The 13,783-nt window shown below is 52.3% G+C and overlaps 2 protein-coding genes across 2 annotated transcripts; both read right to left on the bottom strand.

Annotated features, from left to right (window-relative positions):
* Window positions 1-2,745: 2,745 nt before the first annotated feature.
* Window positions 2,746-3,579, bottom strand: LOC116850246. Its single transcript, XM_032828285.1, has one exon. It carries the CDS (start codon window positions 3,577-3,579, stop codon window positions 2,746-2,748), a length of 834 nt encoding a protein of 277 aa, XP_032684176.1.
* Window positions 3,580-8,287: 4,708 nt separating this feature from the next.
* On the bottom strand, window positions 8,288-8,809 carry LOC116850245. Its single transcript, XM_032828284.1, has one exon. The coding sequence runs from the start codon at window positions 8,807-8,809 to the stop codon at window positions 8,288-8,290; it is 522 nt and encodes a 173-aa protein (XP_032684175.1).
* Between the last annotated feature and the right edge of the window lie 4,974 nt (window positions 8,810-13,783).

Raw genomic sequence — 13,783 nt, 5'->3', positions numbered from 1 at the left:
GAAAATGGAGTTCAAAGAAAATAGGTGTCAAAAGCGACATACCTATTGGAAATTATATAACATATTGCATATATGATAATATTTGATAATAAGTAGATCATTAATGCATTTAATGGTTGAATAATATTCATTTAGTCAAAATATAATGTTACAAAAGGCAAATATAATTAAATAAAAATATCTTTGGCATTTCCATCTTTTCATTTCTCACATATTTTATATATGTTTTATTTTTAAACTAAACAAAATTAAACTTTAAAATAAACAAATGCATGTCATAATGAGAGGTTAGAATCAGGTTATGTTAGTCACAGAGTATCGCACCTATCGCATACAGTAGGGGATATGTCACTTTAAGACATATTCTCATAAAAATTTTCAAGTTATACAATAAAAAAATAATAAAGATAAAAATATTTAAAAGATATTTGTACAAAAGCCAAATGCATGTAGAAGAATTTAACATTAAACAAAAAGATTATTATTGCTGTTTGCCCTTATAGAAATATCATACTAAGAATCATTGATAATTACTTATTTTCAGTATTAAAAATACTGGATAATAAGTAATTATCAATGATTCTTAATATGATATTTCTATAAGGGTGGTCTACGTAATTCGTCAATAAAAAGCATAGAAATAAAACTTACGAATTTCTAAAACTCGATATTTGCTAATTTAACATATAAAAGAACAAGAAATATACTACATATGAATTTTTCATGGCTTAACTGATAAAACAAATTACGTTTATATTAGTTTCGATAAAATACAACATTTACTATTTGAGATATCCCTTATAGAAATATCATACTAAGAAATACTGAAAAATTATTAGTGATTAAATATTACCAGTAATTCAGTAATTTTTTGGCCAGTACTTAATTTCTGGTGAATACTGATAATAAAATCACTGTTAAATATTGATAGTAATCAAATACTGAGAATTATTATGCGAAGGTGAAAAATGAGAAAATCATAATGTTTACAAAAATATACTTATATTCCTAATTTTCTCATGTCTTATAAACTACTATATATCGAAGGTTGTCAATATATTCCAAACTTTCATGAATCCTCCTGCGATAATTTCGATCCAAAGCGGTATACCACTGGTCCCATCCATGTCCTGACCGCATTAAACTGTTGCTTAACCTGACGATTGAGCGCGCACGCGGTGACTGATGACTCCAACGATGTTCTTACAATTCATGCTTATATAATGTATCCTTGGCTAAGTTTGGCAGGATTCGTCGATAATTGTTTGTCATTTCAAGGAATCGACGAAGCTCTGTAACAGTCTCAGACTTGGGAAATTGTTCTATAGCTCTCACTTTATCTTGAGGCGGTTTAAGTCCAGCCTGTGAGACGGTGTAATCCAAGTAACGAACGGAGTCCTGTGCGAAAAAGGATTTCCCTGCGTTGACTGGTAAGTCGTTCCTTTGCAGGAGCTCAAGGATAGCAGCAAGATGTTGCAGATGCTCTTCGTGACTGTTTGAAAACACAATGATGTCATCAATATAGCAGGCTGCAAAGTCAATTCCACGTAACAGACTGTCCATATGGCGTTGGAACGTCTGTGTGGCGTTGCGGAGTCCAGGCGGCATGCCAAGAAATTCGAAGAGGCCAAAAGGTGTCGTAACGGCAATCTTCGGCACGTTTTTTGGCGCTACGGGAATCTGATGATAGGCTCGGACGAGATCTATCGTCGAGAAAACTCGACTTCCATGCATCCGCTGCAGGATGTCGTCAATCCGAGGAATCGGATACCTGTCTGGCACTGTTTGAGCGTTCAGACGGCGGTAGTCCCCAGTTGTGCGCCATCCTGGTTCTTGGGCACCATGTGTATTGCACTTGCCCACTGGCTGTGCGATGGCTGCACAACTTCCAGATGTAAAAGAAGGTCGAAGTCCGCCTTAGCCGCAGCCAACCGATTCCCTAAAAGTCCCCTTGGACGCGCAAACACTGAAGGGCTTGTGGTCCTGATATGGTGTGCAGTCCGGTCAGAGCGAAACGCAGAAAGAGTAGGCCATGGTGAAGACTGCAGCATGGAGTTTGAGCAGGCTGGTGTATGCATCACGTTGCGGTGAGTCTGAGAGGTTGTGCTGTCCGACTGCCGAAATGCCGACTGTGGCAGCGTTGCGAATTGCACCTTGTGTAGTGAGGCTAGTATGCGGATCTACTAGACTCTGCCGAGAAAGATCAATGACAAGTCCATAGTGGGCCAAGAAGTCAGCCCCTAAAATTGCTGAACACACATCTGCAATGACGAAAAACCATCTAAAGGCACGACGAAGTTCCAGGTTGAGAGTCAACGGCTGCTGTCCGTATGTGCTGATGGCTGTCGAGTTTGCGGCGAACAGCCGCAGTTCAGCCGGAGCGAGTTTCCGGTGGATGAGTTTCCGTGGGATGAGTGAGACTACGGATCCCGAATCAACCAGGAACCTAATGTTCGTGACTCTGTCAAAAACGTGGAGTCTTTTTCCGGCAGGTGCAGATGTGCTGTCGCCGACCACCTGTTTCGACGACAGCGGAGTTAGTTTCCCGCGTGGGTTGACGCAGAAGCTGAAGACCTGTAGCTGCAGGGTTGGTGGCACTGCCTGGCAGAGGCGCCAAAATGGTGATGATAATAACACTACTGGCTGCCTCCCTGTCGCGTTGGGCTACCACGAGGATGCGACCTGAAGCGTGGTCGTCCCGTATGAGGAGGTTGTCCCTGGTGGACAATCTGAGGCAGAAGGCGTTCAAACAGAGTCGTCAGATGACAGACCGACTGCTGAATCGACGTCACAGCTTCCTGTAAACGGTGAATCCTGGCTGCTGGCTGCGTGAACTGGATTGCCTCGAACTGACGAAAGAACTCGCGGTGTAATGACTGCGAGGACCTGTGGTGTGGAGGTGCCCTCCATGAGCTCGTCTGCAACCGATGAAAGTTCATCAAGGCTAGTTGTCCGCAGGATCTTCAAAACTCGCTGCACTGCTGGTGGCAGGAGCGCCAACCAGCAGACACGGAGAACATCCTCCGATACCCGGCTGCCTGTGAGCGTCTTCATGTGACGAAGAAGCTGTGACGGCCTCCGGTCTCCAAGCTCCAAATCAGTGAGCAGACGATGAAGCTGCTTGTCTGCCGAGTCAGCAAAACGGGCAAGCAGCTGCGTCTTTAGTGTGACGTATTCGTCGATCTCTGGTGGTGTGGCGAGAATATCAGCAATCTCTTGAATCACCTCCGAGTCAAGTGCACCAATAACAAGATGGTACCTGCTATCATCAGAGCGGACCCGATAAATTTGGAAAAGCGATTCAATTTGTGCAAACCACAAGGCCGGCTGCTGCTTCCAAAACGGTGGAACTCTGCACGTGGTGACAGCCTCGACGATCGGCTCGCCAAATGACTCGATGCCCATCGGTAGAGGCTGTGACGGAGCTCTGCCTCGGAACTCGCCAATGTTCCGGTCGGTACTGGCATCTTGGTTGCCATCTCCTTGCCGAGGGGCGTGCTCTGGGGGAGGGACGCCACCACGCGACGTGATCGCGGCATCGGAACTGTCACTCGTGCCACGCACAGGGGAATGCAACATTGTATCCGCTTCACTCACTCGCTTGACACACGCGAGGGGAAAGAAAAAGAAAACCAGAGGAGGAAGGCCGAGAATTCCGCACTTCTCACGAGCCTCTTTCACTCACTTTGCTGAGATTGGCTAAAAGTTTTAGTTTACGATGTCTTGTTACATACATATATAAATAAAAGAAAAGGTGTGCTCAGCACTCACGAAAATCGCCAAGTCACAGAGCTGCATTGGTATAGCATATCCATTAATTTACCCTGGGAGAGCAGACCACTAGAAGTCCTCTCAAGGGTTATTGTCTTGTGGTGTTTTGTCTGATCATTACAGTAAAAATTACACAAGTGTGAGGACCGAGATCACGTCGGGGTCACCAATATGTAGAAATGTCACTCAAACATACACGTAGCACCCTGTGTATGTTGTACCACACAACTCTAAGCGTGTAAAATGCTCGGAATGCAACTATGGACAGGCACACATGTCACATACAAGAACTAATGCTCAATGCACCAATTAACAAAAGAAATGTATATTTAAACGTGAACACACATATTTCTTTAGTAGGCTCCGACCACCACACAACATGAAATAAATGAACAAGAGAAAATTACCTCGCACGCACTTAACCTACGCAGCAAGGAACAAAGGAACAGTATTCTTTACAATCTCTCAAGCTTAACTCTAACGCTGGTACTTAATTCTAACACACGGTATGTTGGTACAGAGAAAAGAAAAGAACGTTATCACGGCTTGTGTGGAGGTCGCAGTACAAAACAAAGCAAAGGAAAGAAAGGATTTCTCCGCACAAGCAAGGTCGAATACATGCGTACCTGTGTACCGACACGTGTACAGCTTGGCACAATGCTAAGACTGTGCACACAGGTGATCACGCAGGAGCACGTGATCGACACCGCGCCGACGTACCGTGTGCGCACGTGGGTCTGTCCGCGGCACGTAGACAACCCGTGTTACTGCCCGGGTATGCACGGCACAATCATACCTTTTTGAGCGAGCATGGAAATACGCGTAGCGAGACACAAAAAATACCTTACTTGCTAATGCGCGCGTGTGACGTCACAAGCAATTGCACGTGGCGCACTGCTACACTAGCGTGCTTAATGGTACAACACAGCAATATTTCCGCGCGGTTACATTTCACGAGGTTCTCTTTGGCACAACGTTTTACGAAGGCTTACGCCACTGCGTCTTCGTGATTACTTGCACGATTTATCTCGCTCAATTCCGGCACGAGAGAGGACACACATGTGTCGCAATAACGAACCGGCACGTACCTCACGAAGGACACCGCGACATGTAGGACGGCTAGTCCAGACAAAGGAAAACGTATGTACAAATCTCAAGCGTGAGAGAAAACGGCTTCTACTTTCTTACCACTTGATACGACTGACTGGTAGAGAGAACCGTCTATAGCACTTACGGTGCGATCGCAAAAGCTTGGCGCGGCAGTAGTTTCTGCTTTCGCCTATCAGCGCACGGCAGCTGCTGCACAGGTGTGTATGCATGTACGTGTGCGTCCAGCGTTAGCTGGGGCGCCACACTACTCTTACTCCTTACTCCATCTATTGTAGATCGGGCCTAAGTATAGGTAGTGGTGCATTTTCTTCCAATCGCCACGCGCTATATTATTGGGCTGCACTGTGACTCGAGCGGTCCGTCCTTTACTATTCAGCACACGCTTTTCCTTAATCTTTCGTAATTAATTTCTCAGTTATTATTACGAATATTGCAAAATGTGGTATAGGACTTTTATATTTATTTTAACCCGCTCTACGTTCTCACGAGAGCTTCGTAGATTGTTCTGAGACACCCTGTGTAATAAATATAAAATAATATTTTTTTAAATGAAATTTTTTTGTAAAATAAGCTGTAAAATTATGAATTTCTAGAAAAAAATGATTTGTTTGATTTAAAATATCTATATATAAGAATAAGTAAATTATTTCTTTATAAAAAGTAAATTAGTTTTTTAAAATATGTTCGGGATTCGACGCCAATGAGCTGCCGATATAATATTCTAGAACCTTCAATATATTCAATAATATTTCAGAAAATCGAGAGAACACGTAACATCTATTCCGAATCTCGAACATATTTATTCGCGAGTGATATCGAGCAAGGACACGTAAACAAGCGAGTCCGTGGCGCATGCTGTATAATCATATTGTTTCGTTAAGTAGTCTTTGACGTTGGCATAGCAACCGCGGCCGAAACAACGATTCCGCGAATCAACAGCCGGCACGCGCCGCGGATCCTCGCTTTGCAACATTTTATCTCCTTTTAAGGAGATCACGGAATGCGTGAATCTCACGACAATAAAACCGCCAATCCGCGCGCGACAGAGCACAACCCAACGGGTATATTAAATACCGTGCGCGGCAATTCACAAGATTCGCTTCCTAATCGTGGCATAATCGTTATCGGACAAAACGCACTCGTAGTCCTGAAAAACGGGAGACGATCCTTTCGTGGCAATCAGTCGGGCGACTCTCAACTGCTTCAGGGGAAGCCAGTTATTGCCGCCATAGTTGGGTCTGCGGTGCGCAAAGCTTTAATTATCGGCGATTGTGCTCTCTCGCGCGATCGAGTTCAGCAGCGGCAAGATTTCCAAATCGCTAATTGTGCTCGGGCTACCAAGCTTTCTGTCGCGATCATTGAGATTGGCTGACCGCGGATAAGAAGATTTCCGTGTGCGGAGCAATCAAGGCCATTTCAAGATCACGCTGACCAAGAGCGTACACAGAATAAAGTTGTTTTGTTGAGACATCAGCTCACGTTAATTTGTCGTCAACCATACCATCTCCCGTTCCTCACGTCACCGGGTCTCGTGCGAGGCCGTCCCGGCAAACAGACTTTGCGCTAACCAAAAACGCAAATCTGATACAAAATATAAAAACTGTGTTTAAGTAAATATTTGCTTGTTTTAAAAGTAAATAAAATAAAAGTAAATCATTTTATTGATCTAAATAAATTATTTTCTAATATTAAATATATCTTTTTGTGTTTCAAATTAAAGTTTCTTTATTATCAGCAAACAACCCTAACAGCACAAATACATCCTCAGAATGTTTTATAAACATCGTAAAAGTATATTACGTATAGAGTAAAGGCACCAAAAACGATATACCACTTTGTTTTTGAAGGTTATGTCTTAATGTAAAACTCAAAATATAAATGTAAATATATATACACGTAGTTGAAAGTATCCTCTATCAGATAATATCACATTTTTATTGAAATTGTTTCTAGACTTAAAACAAAAAATGTTTTTGTAAAACGCACGAAAATAGAGTTCAAAGAAAATGGGTGCCAAAAGCGACATACCTATTGGAAGTTATATAACATATTGCATATAGGATAATATTTGATAATAAATAGTTCGTTGATGTGTTTAATGGTTGAATAATATTCATTTTATTTAAAAGCAATATTTATGTTAGTGTTCACTGATATATATAATTACAAATAATTATTGAAAATGATTTACACCCTAACAGCACGCGATGTACTGCGTATCATCCCATTTTCGTACTCATTGTACTGTGATCATCTGTGACGTACTAAGTTGAACGCTAGAACGTCACTTATAGTATCATTCGGTTTTCTTTCACGTGCGAATGTTCTCAGATTTTACTCAGGGATACGGAAATGATATGTACGCTTTTCTGTCGCGTGCGTACATTCTCAGGTTTGACTGAAATGATACGTACGCATTTGTATCGCGCGTGTATTTACTCAGAACGTACTCATTCGATCGCAGTACATATGAGAACATTCTCAGATGATTGCAATATACGCATTGCGATTTACTCAGAACGTCCTCAGAACGTCCCCGTGCCGTTAGGGTTATACCGTTTTTTCGGAGGAAATAATCTTTTTAGATTTAATATTCGTACATGTTTAATTTTATGGTTCTTTTTTATTTCATTAAAATATTATATTCTTAAACGAAATATCATTTTTTGAAATGATGAAAATAAAACTTTTATTTCGTTCAAGGAAACCATTTTTTTTGGTTTTTGTTTTTTTTGGTAAGGCAGGGAAAATGCATTACGCACACCCCCCGGGGGTTGACGACTCCCCGGGAGGTAGTGTGGGACTCTACCCCCCCCCCGGAGCGAATAGGCCCGGGGAGGGCCTACCCACTAAAACCTCTGCCGAGTCCCTTCCTCGGCGGCCGTAACGAGGGCGCCCCGGAAAGCTTTTCGCATCCTTCCGGGGCGCCCCCAGCCGCTAGAGGCTCACGCCGTCCGTTCTCGGGCCGGAGGGTAGGTGCCGCCAGGTATGACGACACCAACGACCCACCCATCCGCTCCATGAAGGTGCGGCGGGGAGGTATACTCCCTCCGGCCGTTTCCGTCGCATAGCCGTGCGGCGCGGAACCCCACGCCGCACGGCCCATCCCCTCTTGGGGGGGGGACCGGTTCGCCACCCGGTCACCCGTTCCTAATTCCATAGGTCCCGGCCGACTTACAGGGGGGAGGAACAGGCCTGCGTCGGCCCCCTCTCCTTCTGCGGTCAGAAGCCCCCTATCCCGGGAGAGGGGGGGAGCGGCAACGAGTGCGCCCGCATTGCCCCCCCCGAAGGAAGGGCGTGCATCGCCGACACCCCACCCCCTCTCTCCAGCCGCTCCAGATGCCGCCGCCGAGTGTTGGCGGCGCCTGTCACGGACGGAGGGATTGGAGCCGCTGCCTGCGGGCTTCTAGTGCCCTAGCGGCGGCGGCCTCCCTCCTCTGGCGTCTGTCTTCGCGCCGCCTCCTCCTCTGAGGGCGCAGCCGGCGCGGCGAACTCGCCCCCCCCCCACAATCACTTCCCCCCGTCTGGCTCTCTCCTGCTCCTTCTTTTGCGACATAACTTCTTCGCAGAAGGAGGTGACAGCTGACCAGACTTCTCGCCCCCCTAGCATAGCCCTGATAAGGGCCGGGGGCGAGAAGTCCACTCCCACCACGCTTGCGAGGACACGGCGCTGTCCCTCCCACGCCGGGCATTCGCCCAGCGTATGTTGCGCCGTGTCCTCAGCCGCATCACAATGGTGGCAGCGGCTGGCGCACTCCTTCCGGACGACCTTATGCAGGTACTCACCGAAGCAGCCATGGCCGGCGAGCACCTGGGTCGTCCGGAACGTGAGATCTTCGTGTGCCCTGCCTATCCACTCCTGTAGGCAGGGCAGGATGGCATCAGCGACCCTCTTCCCAGAGCGGCCCGTCGCCTCCTCCAGCTGCATCTTCCAGCGGAGGTGGAGGCGTTGTCGGGCCTGCTCCCTAGCGAGGGCTATGGCCCTGGAAATTTCCGTCCGTTCCGTTGTTGTTCCCCCGGCGGAGCTCTCCAGTACGCCGATAGTTTTCGGCGCACATCATAGCAAGGAGCTCCACCGAGGGGATTCCTGCTAGGGCCGTGGCGGCCCTATAAACCCGGGCGAGGCGAGTGGCCATAAACCTCTGGGCCCGGCGAACCATTTGTTGGATCCGCCGGGAACCGGCCATCTCCCTCGCCCAGATCGGGGCCCCGTATAGGGCCACCGAATGGACCACGTTCGGAAACAGCCGCCTAGCCCGCTTTTTCGGGCCGCCGACGGGCAGGAGGGCATCTAGCGCACCTGCCATCCTGCCCAGCTTGGGGGTTAACATCTCAAAATGTTTCTCAAACCTCCAAGCGCCATCCAGAGTGAGCCCGAGGTACTTCATCTCGGTACCCACCCTCATGGAGATCCCGCCGATCCGGAGCTCTAATCGAGGTGGTCTTCCCCTACTCCCGTCATGGAAGAACAGCTGCTTCCGTTTTCGGGGGAGACACCTCGAGACCCATGCTCCGGATGGAGTGCACCACCTGGTCGAGGCCCAGTTGCCCCATGTCCCTGGCCTGTTTCCAGCCCCGTTCCCTGGCCACCACTAATGTGCCCGCGTAGCAGACGACGTGGCAGCCGGGGGGGGGGAGGGCGGCCCGGAGGACCTGGTCGTATGCGATGTTCCACAGAAGAGAGCCGATTACTGACCCCTGCGGAACACCGCAATACACCCCCCCTTCCGCATTGGGGTTCCGTTTTATTGCGGAACTCCAAGCACCTGTCCCGGAAGTAGTCCCTTATTATGTGGATCAGGTAGAGCGGGAACCCAAAGTGGGCCATTCCCGCCTCTACCCGGTCCCAGGGGAGGATATTAAAGGTGTTGGCTATATCAATTGATATAGCATACCCCACCCTCCCCTCCCTCACGATGGCCTCCGAGAGGGACCTGACGCGCTTGATCGCGTCCACGGTCGATCGGCCCTCTCAGAAGCCATACTGCGCGTCGCTGAGCGCGGGACCATTCCGGGATAGGTGCCGGACGAGGCGGGCTTGTATGATTCTTTTGAACATTTTGCCCGCCTCGTCCAACAGACACAGAGGTCTGTATGCGGAAGGGGTGTCCTCCGGCTTGCCTTCCTTGCGTAAGAGGACCAGTCTGGCCCTCTTCCACGGGGCCGGAAACAGGCCAGCCTCGAGGCAGAGGGAGAATATCCGCCTGAGGCGGTCCCCAAACCTCCCTTCTTCGGCCAAGGCCAAGACCCATACTCGGCCCGGGATACCGCCAGGGCCCAGCGCTTTTCCCTTGGCGCCGAGCCTCTTGGCGGGTCGCCTCATCTCTTCCATCGTCACCCCGAGCTCCTCCTCCTCCCAGTCGGGAGGAGGTCCCGTATAGGGTGGGATATTGTTCCCCATCTTCGGGAATAGCCCATCCACAATTTTGTCGAGCAGCTGGGGGTTAAGAGTGTCCGTAAGTGGGGGCGCCCATGGGCGCAATCGCCGTATTACCATCCGGTATGGGTGCTCCCAGGGATCCCGGTCTACGGAGGAGATAAGGTCCTCCCGGGCCAAGGCCTTGGCCTTGGCGATAGCCCTCCTCACGGCGCTTCTCCTCGCCGTGAGGACGGCCGATGCCGCCACCCGCGCGTCCCTATCCCGCCATCGTTCTCCAGGCGCGGCCGGCGGAGCGCCTGAGCTCGGCGATCTCCGCCGACTACCAGTAGGCGGCCCCGCGGGCCGGGGGGAGAGGACTGGGGAATGGACGCATCGCACGCGTCTCGCATCATGCCCCGGATCTTCATAACTCCCCCCCCCCCTCCAATGGACTCGCGAGACCCGGTTACAGGCTCCGCTTCGTCTCAGTTGGCCGTGCAGATGGCGGCCACAAACTTGTCGCGGTCGAGCGAGGTTAACGCCCACCTTGGCGGTCGGGTCGGCCCGCTGCTGCGCCTTGAGAGCACCCCCCGAGGGGCGACGACGAGGCGGAGCTCTATGTACCGGTGATCAGATCCGGTCTTCGCCTCAGTCGCCACTCTCCATCCCTGAACCTGTCGGGCGGCCGCAGGGGAGGTCCACGTCAGATGGACTCCCCCTGCCACCCGACGAAGGTGCTCTCCCAGGCTCTGTTTTGTAAACTGAGGTTGGTAGACGCAGCCCACTCCTGGAGGTCCGCGCCGCGGGGGCACGTCCCCGGGGAATCCCACAACGTGTTGTGGGCATTGAAATCCCTGGAGACAGTGACCGACCTAGGGAGGCGCCTCATTATGAGCGCCTCCAGCCGGGCCAACAGTGCCCCGAATTCAGCGCGGGTCCAGGAGGGCGGGGTATAACACCCGACCACATCTGTGGGCCCGTACTCGACCGCGACGTAGCGGCCCCCCCCCCTCGACGAGCTTCATCGGGGGGGGAGTCACGGCCGATCCCCCCAAAGATAGCCACCGAGCACCTACCTCTCTGGTCCCGGGCGTCCCCTAGGATGGAGGACGATTGCTCCGGGACCGAGTAGAGCTCGGCGGCGACCCCAATCCCAGCGCCGCGCTCGCGCAGCTCTTGGACAAATAGGTCCTGGGCCGCCCGAGCGCGGCGCAGGTTGGTCTGGAGGAGAAGTGTACCTATTGTGATGGTACACTCTCCCTCTTTTCCAGGCTAACTCCCGCAACTGCTGCGGGCTTCGTAATAGGGGAGCGAGACCTGCTTCCCCCGCTCCCTTCACTTTCGGCCCCCCTTTTGCCACCACTCCCCCCCAGCTCTTCGTCGCGGTCTACTTGACCTGTGGTGGAGCGGTGACTCAAACTCCTCCCCCTATTGGGGAGGGACCTGTTCCTTTTAGGGGCAGGGGGGCGCGCACTGTTGCGGGCGCCCTTTCCTGCACTTTTTAGCGGGTCCATCCTCCCCTTTAGTGGGGGGAGATCCGCTCTTTCCCTTTTTGGGGGGCGAGGGGAGCATAGCCCGACCCCTTGTCCCCCTTCTTTCTCCCTTTGCCTTCATTGGGCAAAGGGAAGTGTCCATACGGTGGCCACAAGGCCTTTCGGCGTCGCGGCAGACAGGGCACTCCACCTGTCCGCTGCACTCCGCCGCCCTGTGGCCGTCCCGATCGCAGCTATAACAGAGCCCGATGCGGTCCACCACCGACGTGCAAGTTGCCCTCACGTGACCCCGCTGCAAGTACCTGTAGCATTGCAGCGGGTACCCCGCGAGGGCCACCACACGGACGGTGGTCCACCCCACACGCAGGCGGCCACCATCCAACACTTTCCTGGCCGAGGCCAACGGGCACTGCACCCACATGGTGCCCAGTCCGTTGGCCCCGGAACGGATTGCCCCGACCTTAACGTCCTCGGGCCCGCAGCCCTCAGACGACGCGATAGCAGTGACGACATCCTTCGTCATCACCGCGTCGTTCAGGTCACGGACCGGAAATTCGACCCTCTTCGCCAGTTGCGCAATGCGTACTTCCTTCTCCTCGGCGAAGAGGGTCCTCATTCTCCCGGCCAGCGCGTCGGCCTTCACATGACTCTCCGGACCGGAGACCTCCAACGCCAGGGCGCTGGTTGCCGCCCTTTTGGTGCGGAGGTCCCCGATCCCTAGGTCTGCCAGATTTATCTCCCCCCTCGCCCGGCGCATCACCTCGGCGTATGTGCTCGCTGGACACGTCACCGATACAGCGGCCGAGCGAGGAGGTTTAGGAGCGGCCTGCTCCTTTGCCCTCCGTGCCCCGCGCCTGCGCGCGCTGTCGTCGTCTCTCGGCCTCCGAAGCCGCGCGGGATGCCACCAGTTGGGCCCCTTTCTGCCCCTCCACTCCGCCCTTCTTTCTCCTCACCACCGTGGCCCATGTCTCCTTGACCGAGCCATCGGCGTGGGGAGCGACCGCCCACAGGAGGGCGCCAAGATCCCGCGGCGGCTCCTCCTTATATAGGCCGGTGGGCTTATGGCGAGGGGGCAGCGCTCGCCCCACCTCCTCACCCCCGCCTTTCTAGCTTCTTCTCTTCTTCTTCTTCTTTTTCTTCTTCTTGGAAGGAGAAGAAGATGCCGTCCCCCCTGCCAGGCTCTGTCGTCTTAGATATGGGAGGGGGACCGGGGGCAGCCGTACGTCGGCCCCCCTCCCGAAGGCGCCCACGCCGGCGGCTGTTCGTCCGACCCGCGCCGCCCCCGGGAAGCATACCCTAGACGCGCCAAGATTCGGGGAATCGCTACTTCTAGTAGCAACTCGAGGGCAGTGCCCTCCTCCTCCCCGATTTCAAGGCGCGCCCTGCCATAACCCACTAGGGGAGGGGGGGCACCGCTGTTGCTGCGGCCGTTGCCGCTGCCGTCGCCCCCCCCTCCGGCTTCCCTCTTAGCCGCTCTTGTTGATGCGGCGGTGCGGCAGTTCGCCCTTCCTACTTGGGCCGGGGCTGCTGTTGGCGCAGTACCCGCCCCGGCCCTTGTGGCTGCTGTTGGCTGCCCCCGATCCGACCCCACACATCAGGGAGGGAGACCGTCTTCCCCCCGAGAGGAGGCCTGATGGCCGGAGGGACATTACCGTCCCTCCGGTCCTTATCAATCTTCTTCCTAAGGCGCCTCCTTCTTTCCTCCTCGTCAGTTCCACAGTGAAGGGGGGGGGGCAGGTTGGGGGTTGTAACTCCCGTCGTCCAACTCCACCTTCATGGGTGAATCTCCCCCTGGGGAGGAGAAGCCAGGGAGGGGAGTCAGCCCACTCCTCCTTTTATTCCGGTGGGCTAATTCCTCCTCCGAGGAGGAGCCCTACCCCACCACCCTCGTCGGCCTCTTACGGCCGGTAGTCATGCGGCAGGAGGCGCAACCGCCCTCCCCCTTTGTGGAGGGAGACGCCACCATGCCCCCGGCTTCTTCCAGCCTCGCGATCCTGGCCCTGAGGAGGCGGTTCTGCGAGCTAAGCTCGTCAAGCTCCCGCCTCAACAG

The sequence above is a fragment of the Odontomachus brunneus genome, unplaced genomic scaffold (genome assembly GCF_010583005.1).
Source record: "Odontomachus brunneus isolate Ranch 3 - 2012 unplaced genomic scaffold, Obru_v1 Obru_scaffold_138, whole genome shotgun sequence".
NCBI lineage: Eukaryota > Metazoa > Arthropoda > Insecta > Hymenoptera > Formicidae > Odontomachus > Odontomachus brunneus.
The sequence above is the reverse complement of the archived record's forward strand: the minus strand, read 5'-3'. Positions and strand labels throughout refer to the sequence as shown.